This window comes from Callospermophilus lateralis, chromosome 13 (assembly GCF_048772815.1).
Source record: "Callospermophilus lateralis isolate mCalLat2 chromosome 13, mCalLat2.hap1, whole genome shotgun sequence".
In the NCBI taxonomy this organism is placed as follows: domain Eukaryota; kingdom Metazoa; phylum Chordata; class Mammalia; order Rodentia; family Sciuridae; genus Callospermophilus; species Callospermophilus lateralis.
In genome coordinates, this window is record NC_135317.1 from 79,023,968 (window position 1) to 79,042,280 (window position 18,313).

Sequence of the window (18,313 nt, forward strand, 5' to 3'; positions counted from 1 at the left end):
GGATGTAGCTCAGTGACAGAGATGCCCTAAGTTCAATATCCAGGATCAATAAATTAATAAGGTTGGCAGACAGGGATACAGAAGAATACATCTGGTCTGACTGCCTTTTGTAAATTTGAGAAATTTGCAGAATTAAGGACAGTTTAAGGATACAGACATGTTGAAGACTTTAAAAAGGGGAATGTTAATTCTAAATAATGGTACCTCTGAATGTATAAGAACAGAACATTTAAAGTTTATTTCTTTATAACAAGGTAATGAGAACCTGGGTACTCTATACTAAAATCTTTATTCTTGCCTTTATGTAATCTATTTAATCCAAAACAATTATACGTTTAAAAATATACTTAAAGAACTGTTAGCAGAAGTCATAAACTGCTGGGCACCATGGTATGCACCTGTAATCCCAGGCTGAGGCAGGACAAACATGAGTTCAAAACCAACCTCAACAAAGTCACAAACTGATTATCTATACATCCCAAATGCCCAAACTTGTTTTGTCTGTCTTTGCACAGTGGGAAAAATCGATTGCAGCTCAAAAGCAGCCATGTCTTTTTAGAGAGTAGGGCTTATGCTCTCCAATTTGTCATGGTCCCACCTAGAGTGATTCACTCATTGCAGTCATCTGTTGGCTCCTGGAGGCATTTCAGTTTGCAACCACTGGTGTAAAACCAGAAGGAACCTTCAGGAGCATCTGATCCAACGCCACCCATTGTTTAGATGAGGAAATAAGGAGATCCATAGCAGTTTATGAAAACTAGTGTTTCATTTTCCAGTACTAGACAGGGCCATGGAATGAGGATCTGAGAATATTTATTGAGCACCTACTTGTTCTTATGGTATGTCATTTTTATATCTGTATTTCTGTGAAGTAAGTTGTATGCTCATTCTAAACATGAAAAATATCTCCCCCTGATTTTTATTTACTGACGGAAAAGGGGTAGAGTCAGTTTCTTAGCCTTTCTTTTTTCTTTAATCACACTGCATTGTTTGTTTTGTTTTGTTTTTCCTTCTTTGTTTACTTGTTCTATAGTGCCCAGCACATAAAAGGTCCTCAACAAGTTTGAGGAGCACACTAGGCCTCAGCTACTATGGATTGCCTTATGAGGACATACAGGAAATAGATGAAGTTGGATTATGTGATCCTTAGGTTTCCTTCAAGTTCTACACTTGTGGTTGCAACCTTGAATGCCTGCAGGGACCAGTAATTTTTCCTTAGATGACAGGATATGAGCCAGTATTTGAATCCAGATCCTTCTGAACCAATTAAGCCTCATGTTCTATAATCTCAAATCACTTAAAAATTCCTTTTGCTCCTTGCTTTTATCAGAACTTTTAACTAGCAACAAGTAACTATTACAGAATAAGTAAATGGTGACAAAACACTAACTTTGATCAAAGAAAGTATAAGTGCTAACAGTCTGATGATTTTACCCCTTATTAGATTCACTTTCTCTAGAGGCCATACATTTTCCATTAGGGAAAAATTAGAACTTTGGAAAATCAGTAAACTTAAGATTATTACAAAGGAATAAGAGCCCAAAGAAATTCTTGGATGCCCTGTGTATTCGTCTCATTCTCAGGAAAGCATTTGCTCAGATAAAATTAAATGTGCAAGGATTTTATTAGGGGAAAATGTTTATATGTAAAGGAAAATACAAAGCTAGAACCATTTGTCCTTGGTGCAAGTCTGACCCCATGAAGGAAAGAGGAAGAGAGAACGGTGAAATGTCCAGGAAGTCCACCTTGAAGTGTAAGGTTCAGCAAAACCCTTTGGGATAAGGTCTTGGTCCACTCACAAGTCCTTTTGTCAGCTAACCAAGGAGTCCCATCTCCCCTGAAAAGGGTTTGCATGCTTATCTCTGCTAACCTCAGTTGGAGGCAGGAACCAGCCCTTGGGAGCTGTGGCCTTGGCCTGGGTGCAAATTCAGGAAATTCACTTCTAAGCAGCATTTGGACCCCTGCTTGGATAACACTCAGTAACCTGAGAGATGCATTCTCATGTCCAGCACACTGGCAGTACAAAAGTGCAGTGCATTCTGCCTGGCCTGTTTACAGATTTGACATACTCCATGTACTTGATCTAGAGTTCCAAAGCAAATTTCCTGTGTTCCCCCACTGTTTGTAGCTACCCTTCACTCCAGGTGACCACCTATAAATGCAAGATGACTTATGGAAACTGACTGATTGATTCACCTTATTCAGACCCAGCCCTCCTGAATGTACCTAAGAAACCAAGAATACTGGGTCAGAGAGGCAAATGACTGGAAATATTCTGAAATGGGAAGGATAATGTTACCATTACATAAAGACCATTATGTGCTAGGACTGTAACCTTGAAGAAAACAGAAGCCTGAACTAATTCCAACTTCAGTATGTTGTCTTTCTTGGTAAAAGCTTCTCCATCTTTTTCTGAGAAATTGGGCTTTTCCACCCTCCCCTATACTGGGGATTGAGCCCAGGAGTACTATACCACTGAGCTACATTCCTGGCCCTTTTTATTTTTAGGCAGGGTCTCGCTAAGTTGTTGAGGTTGACTTTGAACTTGCAATCCATCTACCTCAGCCTCTAGAGTAACTGAGATCAAAAGCTGTGCCACTGTGCCTATAATGTTGTAGGGGACAGATGAAGCAGGACCCCGGATAGGAAATAGGAAGCTGGTTTATTTGGCTGCAGAAAGGTTCATAGGGCAAAGCTTTCCGCTGAAATCAATCAATCACCCTGAACCCCAAGTTTAGGCAGTTTCAGAACTTTATACCCATCTTGGAAGGGGAGGGGCTCAGAAGTTCAGTCTGCAGAAGTTCACACAAAAGTAGCTTTTTCTTTCAATGTTCTGGGCAAATTAACCCTTCAAGGACAGTGCCTGAGAAGGGGAGAGCTTCTTCTCCCCTTTCTTCCCTCTCCCTGCCAGCTGTTACCATGGAGCCCAATTAGTAACATCTTCTCTAATCTTCGAAATGTAAACATCTCTGTTTAGCTCCAGCCCAAGGCCAGAGGCCTCCTTAAAATAATCTTTTTCTTATCATACTCTGCATTCGCAGACACACTTCCCTTGAAAACCTTTACAGATTGTTATACATGTATACATATATATATATATATATATATATATATATATATATATATATGTGTGTGTGTGTGTGAGTGTGTGTGTGTGTGTGTGTGTATTTATATTTTTTTTTACTAAATATCCATAAATGTTTGTGAAAAAACTAGGAAAGAGGTGTTCAGCACCCGGAGGGTTGATCTCTTTCAGGCCCGTGGCCAAATTTAATTATTGTAAGACTAAGAGGAAATAGGAAGCTTAACTACATTGAACTTTTTTGTAGAGATTCTTTTGCTCATAGTCCTTTAATCAATTATGGTGAAGATTTCTGGAGAAGCTTAATTAAGATTTTCTGTAGGGGAGAGGGTGCCATTACAGTAATAGTGGGCATATACCTAAACAAAGCCTCTTTTACCTGTAATCCCAGAAATTTAGGAGGCTGAGGCAGGAGGATATCAAGTTCAAGGCCAGCCTCAGCAACTTAGCAAGGCCTTAAGCAACTCTTGTGAGGCCCTGTCTCAAAATAAAAAACAAAAAGGACCCAGGATGTGGCTCAGTGGTTAAGCACCCCTGAGTTCAATCCCTGGTACAAAAAAATATAGATAGATAGAGATAAAAAATAAATATACAAATAAAATAAATATCATATATACATAAATATATGTGAAATATATAATATCAATATATAATAGTATATAATTAACAAATATATATTTTTATATATTTATGTATATAAATATATTTTTATATATTATAAAAATACATATATATTGGGCTGGGGCTATAGCTTCACCTGTGTGAGGCACTGGGTTCGATCCTCAGCACCACGTAAAAAATAAAGATACTGTGTGTCCATCTACAACTAATAAAAAATTTAAAATATATAATATATATACACATACACACACACACACACACACACACACATACACAAAACAAAATAAAAAAATCCCTCTTTAAGTTCTCTCTCATATTTGGAAATGTCCTTAATCTAGCAGTAAGAAACTAGGGCAAGGTCATTAAGGTTATTTTTGCATCCAGAAAACAGGGAATTATTTTTCTTTTAAAGTGTACATATTTTTAAGTCACATGTCCAGAAACAAAAGATTTGAAAAACCTCGTCCCCCTCTGACTCCCCCTCCAAGCCAACCAGTTCCTCTTCACAAAGAAACCAACGTTATCACAATTACATTTTATATATATTCAAGCATACAAATATTTTATTTTCCTGCCTTTTTAATACAAATAATAGATACACTGTTCATAGGTTATTATTAAATTGCATAAATGTACCACACTTAATTGAATCAGTCCCCTCGTTTTCAATTCAATCTACAAACTGCTGCAGTGTACAGCACTGCACATACATAATTTTTCATATGCACATGTATGAAGGATACATTTATTTAAAAACCAAGGTATATTTACATTCAAAATTCCAGAATATCCTCAACAGAATTTATACCAATCCTGCACTCTCACGCACAAAATGCAAATGTCAGGGAGCGTTTTAGATCAGGAAGGTATAATATGGAAGATGGAAATGTTATGTAAAATTAGAATGCTGTCCACTTGGCTACGATTTTATTATCTTTAAGAATCAAAAGTCCACACAGAGGAAAACCGTGTAGCAAACATACTTAGTTTGGACATTCACATAAGCTGGGCCAAGAAACATCTTTCCCTTCTTAGCCATAAGAGAAGTGCACAGAAATCTACCAGAATCAAAATTTCTGAACTTTCAGCATCGATGACATCGCAAAAGTCAGAAGAGCAGAGTGGAGATAAGGACTACTGGGGCGTCTTTAGGAAGATCGTTTGCAATTTTCCCTCACAGTGTTTAACTGCTAGTGGCCACAAGTCCCTTCCACTTACTGTCTTGTAGTGAAAGAATTAAAATAACCCAAGTGGTGATGATTGGGCCCCTTATGATGCAGAGAATGCTGAGACCTGTGGACCGCAGCCCTTAGAAGGCTCTCACTGCAGCGGTGGGCAGTCCAAAAAGGCCCTCGTGGACCATGGCCTCGAAGAAATTTGAAGCCTCTGCGGGTTTTCTCTGTGGGAGTGGACTCCTAAATATCTCGCAGGTAAATTCTACTCCCTGCAATTAGATGCTCAGCTCTGAAAGCCTTGGAATCATCCGTGTCGGCCAACCACGGAGCTGCAAAGCTGCGCGACCCCCTCCCTGGCCCACCTTTTCTTTTTGGCCTCCTCCAGATGTATGGAAAGTCGCGCACCGGGTACAGGCCAGTCACGTGATGCCGCCTCCTCACATGATGCGGGCGGGGCGGGCCTCGTGCAGCATTACGTCATCACGTCGCGCGGCCGCAGAGACTAGAGCCGGGACGACCGCGGCTACCGCTCCAGAGCCTCCGGGTCGGGGCGGCGGCGGCGGCGCTCCGGCTCCCGCTGAGCCGCCTGCTGGCCCCGCGCCCCACCCCCTCCCCACGGGCTGGGGACGGGCCCCGCGCAGCTGGGTGGGCCCGGGAGCGGAGGTGAGTGGCGCGGACGTGGTGGCATTCCGCCTTTCTACCCCTCAACTCCCGATTCTGGCCCTTCCCCCATCCTTGGTCGCCCTCCCAGGTGGAATGGGAGGGTCGCCGGGAGAGGATGGGTGCTGGGGCTCGAGCGGCCTCCCCTCGGTTCCCCAGCGCCGCGCCCCTCCCGCTCCTCCACCTGGCGGTGTCTGGTGGTTATCAAGGGAGGAGACCCGGTTTCTTAATCTGCAGTTGATCCTTCCAGAATTTGGAAACCGTTGCCCCGATCTCCGGTGGTGGAACCCCTTTATTCAGATGTTAACGTAAGTTCTAGAATAGATCACTTCCGAAAGGTGAGGGCGAAGGCTGTGCTGAGACTGCTCGGCCAGGCAGGAATGCCCAGAGGAAAGACTACTCTGCACTAAGGTTACCATCAGTTTTGACAAACCGTTAAGTCTAGTCACAGGCTGGGCCCTGCGGTAACGCCCCAGAGCACCTTTAGAGACTGCAGACATTTGATCAGACCTTTCTTGCATCCTTAGAGTTAAAACCAAGTTGATTTAAGGAAAACGTATGCTTTTTTGTAAAAGGAATCTTGCTGAGTCGTCGGAGGGAGTATCTGGAGTGCGTATAGAGAAATGCAGCCATAAACAAGTTGATGAGAATTTAGGATCTGGTTTTGGCATTCAAAAATTAGGACTGAGTTGTGGACTTTTTAAGACCAGTTTGACTTTTCTTCCTCATTTTAGAAAGTTTTGTATTTCAAATAAAACTGTCTCAATAACAACTAACCCCATTTCATTCCTCAGAAATATCCCTGAAGGGGAAAAAAAAAAAAAAAAAAGTCACACATCTAGTGTGACTAAAGCCCATCCACAATCAAGAAACTACTTATGCTGATTTTCAAATGTGTAATCTCTTAGTTTATTTAATTAACGCATACAAGTGAACTTTGCACAGTCACCCCCTTGATCTTTACAGGGCATATAGGTCCCAGGAACTCAGGGTTGCTGAAGTCCCTTATATAAAATGGCATAGTATTTGCATATAACCTCTTCACATCCTCCTGTATTCTTTAAACCATCTTTACGTTATTTATAATACAATGCAAATGCTATGTAAATATTCTTTACCTGTATTGTTTAGGGAATAATGAAAAGGAAAAAAAAAATTGTACATGTTCATTGCATATGAAACTTTACTTGTTCAGTGTTTTTTGATTCATGGTTGGTCAAATCCATAGATGTGGAACTAGAGGAAAAAGAGGTAACTTTTACTTGGAATAGTTGGTGGCTAGATCAAGGTGGTGATGTCAGGAATAGGAGTGTTCTCTACTTGTGGATGTTTGGGTCTGAAGAAGCCTTTTCTTGATTCCTTAATTTATAAAGTTAATTGAGTGTATTCAGTTTCCCCATTTATTCAAATATGCTCTTCATTTTTTTTTTTTTCTCTTGTAGTGGCAGAATCCAAGGACCCTTTTTGTTTTTTCTCCATATTACTTGATGGGAGGCATTATGGCCCCCAAAGACATAATGACAAATACTCATGCTAAATCCATCCTCAACTCAATGAACTCCCTCAGGAAGAGCAACACCCTCTGTGATGTGACATTAAGAGTAGAGCAGAAAGACTTCCCTGCCCATAGGATTGTGCTGGCTGCCTGTAGTGATTACTTCTGTGCCATGTTCACGAGTGAGGTAAGTGGTATGATGTTGCCACACAAATGAGACTCAGAATACATAATCTTCTTGATGTCTCTTTTCACTGAATAAAATAGTAAAAGTTTGATATGATAGTGAATTTTTATGGTAGAGTAGTTAAAACAAGCAGTCTCTGGATAAGATGTGTGTTGTTTTCCTCATCTCTAAATTAGGGGTGGGAATGATAGTACTACATAATAACATGAGATTACTGTAAAGATTATTTTAGAAGATTACATATAAAGTGCTTAGAAAAGTCTCTAGTGTATAGTAAAACATATAAATGCATTGGATTTTACTTAATGTTTTTTAAGTTTGCCTTCCAGTTTTCTCCCAAGAATTTAAGGTGAATACCAGGGGAATAGGAAGGAAGAAAAGGGGAAGAATAGGATTCAGACCTAATCCAATGCCTTCTAACAATATATGATGAAAAATCAGTATCCATTCTACCAGTATAGATTCCAGAATGATTTCAAATGAAGGGAATAAAATCTAGTGAATGACTATGCAGTTGTAAAGAGTATGACTTGGAAAAAAAACTGACTCAGAAGTCTCAGAATTAACAAAGGGAATTAGCAATAGGTTGTCTTTGACGAGTTAAGGATAACTATTTTTATGGGCCAGCTACTGTGCTCCATGTTTGTTATGCATATCTCACCTTGGGGGTAATGTTGCCATCTCATTTTACAAATAAAGGAACAAGGTATATTAAATGAGTTGCCCAAAGTCTTGAACTTGTAAGTGGTAGAGGCAGAATTTAAGCCTGTATTTTCTGACTCTAAGGCCCAGTTTTCACCTACAGTGTTAACTCAGCCTCTGAAATACACATTTTATAGCCTACAATCTAATTTTAAAACCGGTATAGTTTATGTTACTGAGAGCCAGTGCTCAGTCACATGGTTGGTAGGAAAAACAGAAACTTGACAGGTCGTTCCTGCTAATCTAGACTAATTTAAAATGATCTTATGTAACATAACCTTACATATCCCTGTGCTATACTGTTTTCCACAATATCTGCCCATGAGAAGCAGTTGGCAGGTAACTGGGTAAGGAGAATGCAGCTGCTGAGCATGAAATGGGCTTCTAATGATATATTGTGCATCCTGTTTTTTGTCAGCTTGAAAAAATTTGTCTACATTATTTTTTACCACATTGAGAAATAAGTATGGAGTTTTGTAAAATCATTCTTTTTTTAAAAACTGTTTTTATCAGGCAAAAATGATACATGGCTTATGTTTACTCTTAAGAGTAATTGATTTAAAGGAAAGTGCCCAGACCTGGAATTCTAGGTTTGTTTTCTTGGCAGTTCTGTATGAACCCTAGCAATCATCTAACTGCACTGGGTGGGTGTGTAAAAGAATGGTTGAACCAGATGGTTCCTTGTTATCTTCCAGCCATAACATGTTTCTCAAATGTGCAAATGAGAGATCACAGGACTGAGACCAGAGGACCTGGGTTTTACCTGTCTCCTTGTCCCTTACTAATTAAGTTACCAAGCTCAGGTCATATAACTTATTTTTTTTATTTTTTTAGTTGTTGATGGACCTCTTTTTATTTATTTATATGCAGTGCTGAGAATCTAACCCAGTGCCTCACACATGCTAAGCTCTACCACTGAGCCACAACCCCAGCCCCCATATAATTTCTGTAAACCTTAGATCATTTATCTCTTAAGTAACAACAACATCATGCTTAACCATTAACCAGGTGATGTGGGAATTAGATGAAATAATCGTAAACAAGAAGCATGCTGACAGATTGTGGCGCAAAATGTAAATGTGAAATGTTCTGAGTTCTTACATAAATATAATAATTTTCATATTTAAATTGATTGTCTATTGGAAATACAGTTGATTTATTGAATGACAGAATACACATACTCATATCTTTTTTTTTTTTTTTTTTGGCATCAGGGATTAAACCCAGGAATGCTTAACCATTGAGCCAAATCCCCAGCCCTTTTTAAAAAATTGAGACAGGGTCTTGCTAAGTTTCCCAGGCTAGCATAGAACTTGCAGTCCTGCTATCTCAGCCTTTCACTCACTGAGACTACGGGCATGTACCACCACAGCTGGCTATTAGTGATGTTTTTTAATGTCAGGGATTGATTTGTGTTTTTGCTTTAGTAAAGAATGCTTTGATTTCTCTGTGGTTTGATGAAGAAATCAAAGATAATAAAGCCATTTAGTTCATAGTGTAAGTGTACTAGAGTTTTGTGGGTAATATCACTAAAGTTTAGATCTAGTAAAGTTTTCATGAGGTAATCAGCTTTCAAATAGATTATTGTCCTGTAAAGTTGAAGATTTTTACTCTAACAATTTTTTTGCTGGGCATGATGGCACACGCCTGTATTCCCAACAACTCAGGGGGCTAAAGCAGGAGGATCACAAGTTCAAAGCCAGCCTTAGTAGTTTAGTGAGGCCCTAGGTAACTTAGTGAGACCCTCTCTCAAAATAGAGATAAAAGGGCTGGGGAATGTCTCAGTAGTTAAGTACCCCTGGTACTTCAATCTCTGATACCAAAAAAACCCACATTTTTCTGTGATTATCTGACCTTATCAGTACTCATTATTTCAAGGAACTATTCTAGACCAAATGTACAACCAATTACAAGTTACTCAGTAATCCTAAAATAGAGTCATCCCAATATTTTGTAATTGAATTTTGTATGTGTGTGTGCTAAGGAGCAAAGCTATGACCTCACACATGCTAGGCAAGGACTCTGCCACAGAGCTAATATCTCGGAGACCCATTTTTTGAAAAAGTATCAAACAATTCAGTTGTATTCAGAATGTTAAAGGAAGACCCCTTGCGGTAATCTGCATGTTACCAACTTTAGTCTAAAGGTAGATGACAGAATTTGGTAAATTTGGAAAATGTGGACTTGTAGCCCACAGGATCCTCTAGAAGCTTCAAATTTTGTATGTTAAAAGCACATGGCTGGGTACAGTGGTACATGCCTGTAATCCCAGTAGCTCAGGAGGCTGAGGCAGGAGGATCATGAGTTTAAAGCCAGCCTCAGCAAAAGCAATGTGCTAAGCAACTCAGCAAGACCCTGTCTCTAAATAAAATATTAAAAAGGGCTGGGGATGTGGCCCAGTGGTTGAGTGCCTCTGAGTTCAATTCCCATTACCAAAAAAAAAAAAAAAAGCTCACGGACATAGTGGTATATTCATACTGCATTTGTTCTATTCTTTAAAATATCTGTTTTTGTCTTAATATGGAATTGGGATTTTAAATTATTCACTCGTAAAATTGGTATTCTACCTCTCTATACTCCTAGGGTTACAGATAACTGCCTTCTCCATTTGAAAAGCTCCAAATTTATGCCCTATTTCCTTTATACAAATCCAATAAATAGATCATTATTTTAAAAAAGATGTTTATATGATTGATATTATTAACATCCTTTTTATCTGTGGGGATTTGAGATTTTACCTTTATGTTGTAGAAGTATTCTTAGAAAATATTCTTAGATAGAAAGTAGTCTTTCTTATCTTGTGAATTTTCAGCTTTCAGAGAAGGGGAAACCATATGTTGATATCCAAGGTTTAACTGCTTCTACCATGGAAATTCTGTTGGACTTTGTGTACACAGAAACAGTCCACGTGACAGTAGAGAATGTACAAGAACTGCTCCCTGCAGCCTGTTTGCTTCAGCTGAAAGGTACAGACATTGAAAGTTGGTTTTGTTCATACCAGAATAGCCCTGGAAATATTTAAAATAGGTATAAACTTAATCATAAAACTCATGGAAAACCAACTATGGGAACATAAGTTTACCATCCATGGTTTTTGAATCTTTGAGCAATGAAAGATCAGATGTCAATAACATTATGAAAAAACCTCTCCAAATATGAGTATCCAGCTATGAAAGAGAGTGTTTACACCTCTTCTGTTTTTTTTAAACAGTGGAAGAATGAATAATATATATATTTTCTGACACATACGTGTATACGATACCCCTGTAAGAGTTCGTTCTTCTAAGCCAAGGAGGAATGGAACCTGATGGTATTCATTGCCTGTATAGATATATTTAACTGCTTGGCCATCACATGCACAGATTGATATGGAGCCTACGGGCACTTTTCATGGTAAACTTTTTTGTATCTTTAAATTTTTGATCCATGTAAAATATCTATTAAAATTTAAACTGATATAAGAAAATGACAGTGTAAAAGTCACACAAGTAGACATAATCTCCCTTCCAGTTTCCAGGCAGTTTTCATTCTTTGCTTTTTATATACATATAATTGAAATATTTTCCATTTTTTATCCCAGGATAAGATAGTTAGAAGTTTTTGCATTAGTCCAGAGTTATAAAATTAAGGTTACACTCTGAACTTTTTTTTTTTTAATGTGGTACCAAGATAGAACCCAGGGCCTTGTGCATAGTAGAATTTTAAGCAGGCACTCCACTACTGAGCTACAACCCCTACTTTGATCTTTCTGATTAGAGAAGTATGAAATTGTTTGTGGTATTTTCTGTTTTTTCCTTCACTGGAGCCTTTTAATAAGGTTTGATGTAGAGTATAAAATAGTTACATTTGCTGAATTATTAATTAATTTTATAGATTGATTCCCAAGTTTTATAGTTTTGCTTAATTGTGCTGTGTCCCTGGAAGCAGTTCATCTTGCTATACTCATTTTAAAGATGAAGCAGAGGCAGATATAAAATTCTTATGAAAGTGACATAGCACGTAAGACAGAAATAAGATTTTAATTCCTTAAACATAGAATTTCTAGCCAGGCGTGGTAGCACACACCTGTAATCCCAGTGACTTGGAAGGCTGAGGCAGGAGGATTGTAAGTTTGAGGCCAGCCTCAGTAATTTAGTGAGACCTTGTCTCAAAATTTAAAAAAAATTGAAAAGAGCTGGGGATATGGCTTTGTGGTTAAGCACCCCTGGGTTCAATCCCTGAAACTAAAAAAATAAAATAAATTTTCTAATCTGCTTCTTAGGTGTTGAGCTGGTATTCCTCTGATAACATACAAAGATGATGGTTGACATCCAAGAATATAAGACCAATTCACACCTGACCCAAATGTCTTGGAAGTATATTCACTACCTATGTTTATTCTAGGGGTGAAGCAGGCCTGCTGTGAATTCTTAGAAAGTCAACTGGACCCTTCTAATTGCCTGGGTATCAGGGACTTTGCTGAAACTCACAATTGTGTTGACCTGATGCAAGCAGCTGAGGTTTTTAGCCAGAAGCATTTTCCTGAAGTGGTACAGCATGAAGAGTTCATCCTTCTGAGTCAAGGAGAGGTGGAAAAGCTAATCAAGTGTGATGAAATTCAGGTAAAGATTTGGCTTGGTGTTATGGTTTCTTCAAAACTGGGCCATATCACAATGGGGGAGGGGATTGCATCTCATGAAGATTCAGGGAAGAGCAGGGGAGTGGAAGGGATGAGAAGGGAGGGAGGAAGGAAAAAAAGATGGAATGAATCTAACAACATCATGTTTTATTTATTTATACACACTCTAGAGGGAATATCTCCTTTTTTGTATTTGAAAGTCAATCAAGAAAACCAATAAAAAATAAATATAGGAGTGAAAAGATCAGTAAAGAGAAAAGGGGGAGGGAAAAGAGGGAAGGGGAATGGGGATTGGAAATCAGATTCCTTTTATGTATAATTATGTCAGAAGGAACTCAAGTAATATGTATAAATATAATGCTCTAATAAAATAAAACAGGGCCATTACAAACTTGCAAAGGAGTTACTATGCTTCTGTATCAGAGCTTCATATTTAAGCTGGCTTCAAAAATATTGGCTCCAAAGACTTCAATTTATTTGCCTGTTTATGGAGAAGGAGTTTACCATATTCTTCCTTAAATATATGATCCTAGTGGTTAAGAACCACTATTAAATAGAGCCAAATAAGCAGAGATTGGAAGCAAGATAAAGGTCCAAAGAATACTATTAACCATTTACTCATTTTACAGAGATTTAATGAGAGTATCTACTGTGTGGCAATCACTAAAACAGGTGCTATGAATCCAAAACTGGTAAAATACAATTCACAGGGTAGAACTAGACACAGACATATAGACAAAAAAAGAATAGAATAGAATGAAAATAATGAGCATATACAAAGTAAGAAAATCACACTGGGTGGCATATGCCTGAAATCCCAGCAGCTCTGGAGACTGAGGCAGCAGGATCACAAGTTCAAAGCCAGCCTCAACAACTTAGTGAGGCCCTGAGCAACTCAGTGAGACCCTGCCTCTAAAGAAAATACCAAAAGGGCTGGGGATGTGGCTCAGTGGTTAAATGCCCCTGAGTTCAATCCCCAGTACCAAAAACGAAAAGAAGAGTAAACTTTTGGCCAGGAGTGGATCAAAAAGGAAGAAACAAAAAACTTTGGGCTGAGCATGGTGGTGCACACCTGTAATCCAAGTTACTAGAGAGGCTGAGGTAAGGAGATCATAAGTTTGAGGCCAGCCTTAGCAACTTAATGAGGCCCTAAGCAATTTAGCAAGACCCTCTCTCAAAAAAAAAATTTGAAAGGCCAGGGGTGCTGGGGATATGGCTCAGTGATTAAGCACCTCAGTGTTCAATCCCCATTACCACACACACACACACACAAAAAGTTTGGTAATGAGGGCCTGCATAAGCAAGAGCCAGACATAACTGCTTTACAGAGTTGCACAGGCATGGAAGGGAAGGGTCCTGTGAACTGGATGTTAAAAGAGTAATGCTTCATCTAGCAGAGGAAAAACTACCTGTGCCAGGTACCCACTCAGTGACTGAACCCAGCAAGAAGAATCTTAGTCAACCCCAATTCTAAATCAAAATACCAGAAGTTTAGCAAAGTTTTTATGCAGATAGGTCTATAGTTAAGCTTAGAATTGGAGTGAAAAATCCAATGCCTTTGAAACCTGTAGTTTTAATAGCCTAATTCTGTAGATAGCTACTTCTAGAAAAATACCTATCAGAGCCGAGTGGTAGGATAGACTGTTGGATTTTGTTTCCCCCAGTTAGGAGAAATTTGATTTTCTAGGCAAACTAGTAAGATTCTCCTTACTTTTCTTCTCATTCTCCTCTGGTAATAAGAAAATGGAATTTTCATTAAGGGGTTTCCTCATGGAAGCCAGTGGCACCTCAACAGGTGTACCTCTGTTTAAGCCGAAATTTAAATTTTATAAAGAATTAAAAATTTGATTAATAGTCTTAAGTGCCGCAGGAGGAATTTGCTGCTTAAAGAAATTCTCGGACTGGGGTTGTAGCTCGGTGGTAGAGCACTTGCGAAACATGTAAGGCACTGGGTTCAATTTTCAGCACCACATAAAAATAAACAAATAAAGATATTGTGTCCATCTACAACTAAAAAAAAAAAAAATTAAACAGAAAGAAAAAAGAAATTCTGTAATTTTTAGAGACAGGGTCTCACTGAGTTCCTTAGCACCTTGCTTTTGCTGAGGCTGGCTTTGAACTCACGATCCTTTTATCCCAGCCTCCCAAATCACTAGGATTACAGGCATGCTCCACACTGGGCCTCTGATATATTTTTGTAAACCAAATGATTACTTCCTGAATTATTTTGTCAGAACTAAGATTTTTATGTAACAAAACTACAGATTATATATATATATATTATTATATTTTATATATATATATATATATATATATATATATATATTTTTTTTTTTTTTTTTTTTTTAATTTTAGCCAACTTTTTTGTTACAGGTTAGTGACTTTTCTGAGGGAAAATTTATTAGGACACATTGGTGAAATTGTTTCTAACAAAAGAGGAATTATCTTGCAACTTCACATGCTGTTTCAGCTCAAAGACACTGCTGTTACAAAAACTGCTGAGTCAAGAATATGCTAAAGGGGGATGGGGTTGTGGCTCACTGGCAGAGCGCTTGCCTAGCACATGTGAGGTGCTGGGTTCAATCCTCAGCACCACATAAAAATAAATAAATAAAAGTATTGTGTCCATCTGTAACAAATATATATATATTAAAATCTTAGTTCTCATTCTCATGGTGTAGGACATGTAAATCCTTGTGCTGACAGGCCAAGCATAGCCAAAAATTGTATTCTTCAATCTTGGAAACTGACAGTTTGTTAGATTTGCTTGAAAATTGGCAATTTGCTTGATTTTTCTTGATTTATCCATAAAATAGAAAATACAGTGAATGAAATAAGCACTATAGACATAAAGTTCACTGTATGTGATAATAAAATAGCCGGTACTTATTCAGCATTTACTATTGGTTTATTTACCAGATATTTATTTGGGCACTTACTATGTGCCCAGAACACTTCTAGGTGCTGGGATCCAGCTGTGAACAAAACAGACAAAAATCTGTTTCTTGGAGCTTCCATTCTAAGAAGTCTGCTCTTGGTATTTTTATCTTATTTAATTCTTACATCTCCATTTTTTAAAAAAATATTTATTTTTTAGTTGTAGTTGGACACAATACCTTTATTTCACTCATTTATTTTTATGTGGTGCTGAGGATGGAACCCAGGGTCCCGCACATGCGAGGCAAGCACTCCACCGCTGAGCTACAACCCCAGCCCCTATACCTCCATTTTTGAAAGAAGAAACTGAGGCTTGGAAATTAACCATTATACCACACCTAGTAAGTGGTAGAGCCAGGATTCAAATGCAATCAGTCTGGCTCCAGAGTCTCTTCTGTTAACCACAAAAGCTGGGAGCTTTGTCACATGGTCAGTTTGTTCGTAATTTTCCAAATGAGAAAGCAATTCAGATGTAATTTATTTTATTTTGGAACTGTGAATACTTAGGAACAAAGTAAAATGTAACAAAGCCTTATTCAGAAGTTAGAAGTTTACATGAAAAACAGTTTGAGAGGGTTTTTTTTGTTTTTGTTTTTGTTTTTTTTTTTTTTTAGTTTTCCATAAGTATATATTCAGACTGGCCTTTGCTTTTTATCTGTAATTACAACAAATGGCATATTTTTCTGTTTATATACCAGCCAGAAATAGGAACCAGATGTCTTGATTCCCAGTTGCTAACTAACACTTCCTCTTATTAAATAAAACAGTAGTATATAAAACAGTGGGAAGAAGTATATCATGTTGGTTAAAATAACATGGATTTTACAGTCAGAATTGGGTACAGTCTTGCCTGTGTAACGTGTTATCTGTTAACTTTACATTTCCTCTCCTATAAAATGAAAATAATATTAGTATTAGTACATAGAATTGTTCTGAGCATTAAATGAGAAAGCCAGTGGCTGATACGTAGAGAAATCTTCGTGAAAATTCATTAAAGAGAAACTATTTTTTTCTATAGTGAAGCATTAACATTGAAGTTTTTCTCCCCCCAAATTTAGCTGTTTCTCTGCAATTCTAATTTATTTGGCTTCAGTAAAAGTAAGAAGTTCTTCCCATGATTGAAAAACTCATCTTTACATTGTTGTATCTAATTTAAACCTAGAAGCTGGGCATTGTGGTGCACACCTGTAATCCCAACTACTCAGAAGGCTGAGGCAGGAGGATAGCAAGTACATGGCCAACCTCCGCAATTTAGGAAGACCCTCAAATAAAATGAAAGGCACTGGGAATGTAGGTCGGTGATAGAGTGCTTGCCAACATGTGTGAGGCTCTATGTTCCATCCCCAGTACCATAAATAAATAAATAAAATAGATAGATAGTAATTTAAATCTAGAATGTTTCAAGAATCTAGCATGCATCTGCTTTAAACTATCATTCCTTTAACAGCAACAAAAACTTACCAAATCATGGACACCCTCTGCACCCTCCCCTGAATTTGCTCCATCAATATCCTGGAATATTTTGACCTCCCAGATACTTTTCTAGTACATCCATTTGCATGTGTGTGTGTGTGTGTGTGTGTGTGTGTGTTGAGGGGTGGGGGTAATGGAGATTGAATGTAAGGGCACTTAGGCACTTAAATATATCCCTACCCCCTTTTTATTTTTTATTTTGAGACAGAGTCTCATTAAGTTGCTGAGGCTGGCTTTGAACTTGTGGATCCTTCTACTTCAGCCTCCCCAGTACCTGGGATTAAAGACATGTACCAGTGCCCCCGGAGGACATCTGTTCTTTATCACACTGCCACAACTGTAATCTAAATGCCTTCATCTTTTGCATATTATACCAGAATGACATCTAATTGATCTTCCAGCTCTTGGCCATTCTAAATTCTACTTTTGGAAGCCAGGTTTTTGTTTGTTTGTTTTGTTTTTGATTTTGATTCCAGGGATTAAATCCCGGGACACTTAACCACTGAGCCATATCCCCAGTCCCCTCCCTTTTTAATATTTTTTTAGTTGTCAATGGACCTTATGTTATTTATTTATATGTGGTGCTGAGAATTAAACCCAGTGCCTCACACATACTAGAAAAGCGCTCTACCCGTGAGCTACAACCCCAACCCCCCCAGCCCTTTTTTGTATTTTATTTAGAGACGGTCTCACTGAGTTGCTTAGGACCTCATTAAGTTGTTGAGGCTGGCTTTGAACTTGCTATGCTCCTGCCTCAGCCCCCTTAGTTGTTAGGAGTGGTGCACCACTATGCCCGGCCCCAGGTAATCTGTATAAAACACCAAAATTCTCATATTTCTAGATTGCTTGAAACCTTTTAATAATTTCCAGTTTCTCTTAAAGTAAAATCCAGTCGTCTTATGTCCTTCTGGGATCTTGCCCTTACTTACCTCTCCATCATCATCTGTTATCTTTTTTTTGGTACTGGAGATTGAACTCAGGGGCACTCCAGCACTGAGCCATATCCCCAGCCCTATTTTTTTGTATTTTATTTAGAGACAGGGTCTCACTGAGTTAATGCTTCACATTGCTGAGGCTGGCTTTGAACTCGAAATCCTCCTATCTCAGCCTCCTGAGCTGCTGGGATTATTGTTATCATTTTTCCATTTCCTCATTCATTCTACTATACTAGCCTTCTATCATTTCCTCAAGCTGCCAGTTCTTTTTTTCTCTAGGAGAGTGCTGTTCAACAGCATATTCTGTAAAAGTGGAAATGATCTGTTCTGTCTTGTTTAATAGCCACTAGCCACACATTGTTGTTAGGTATTTGAAATGTGATCAGTGCAACTAGAAGCTAAAGTTTTGATTTAATTTTAGTTAATTT

General features: G+C 38.3%; 1 protein-coding gene across 1 annotated transcript in view; it reads left to right on the top strand.

Annotated features, from left to right (window-relative positions):
* The first annotated feature begins 5,380 nt into the window (after positions 1-5,380).
* The window catches only part of Klhl12 (kelch like family member 12), a 31,146-nt gene continuing 18,213 nt past the window's right edge, over positions 5,381-18,313 (top strand). Inside the window, exons 1-4 of the mRNA XM_076873116.1 lie at positions 5,381-5,541; positions 6,981-7,220; positions 10,735-10,888; positions 12,306-12,523. Coding sequence (XP_076729231.1) covers positions 7,026-7,220; positions 10,735-10,888; positions 12,306-12,523 — 567 coding nt within the window. The 5' untranslated portion in view covers positions 5,381-5,541; positions 6,981-7,025. The remainder of the gene's footprint in view (positions 5,542-6,980; positions 7,221-10,734; positions 10,889-12,305; positions 12,524-18,313) is intronic.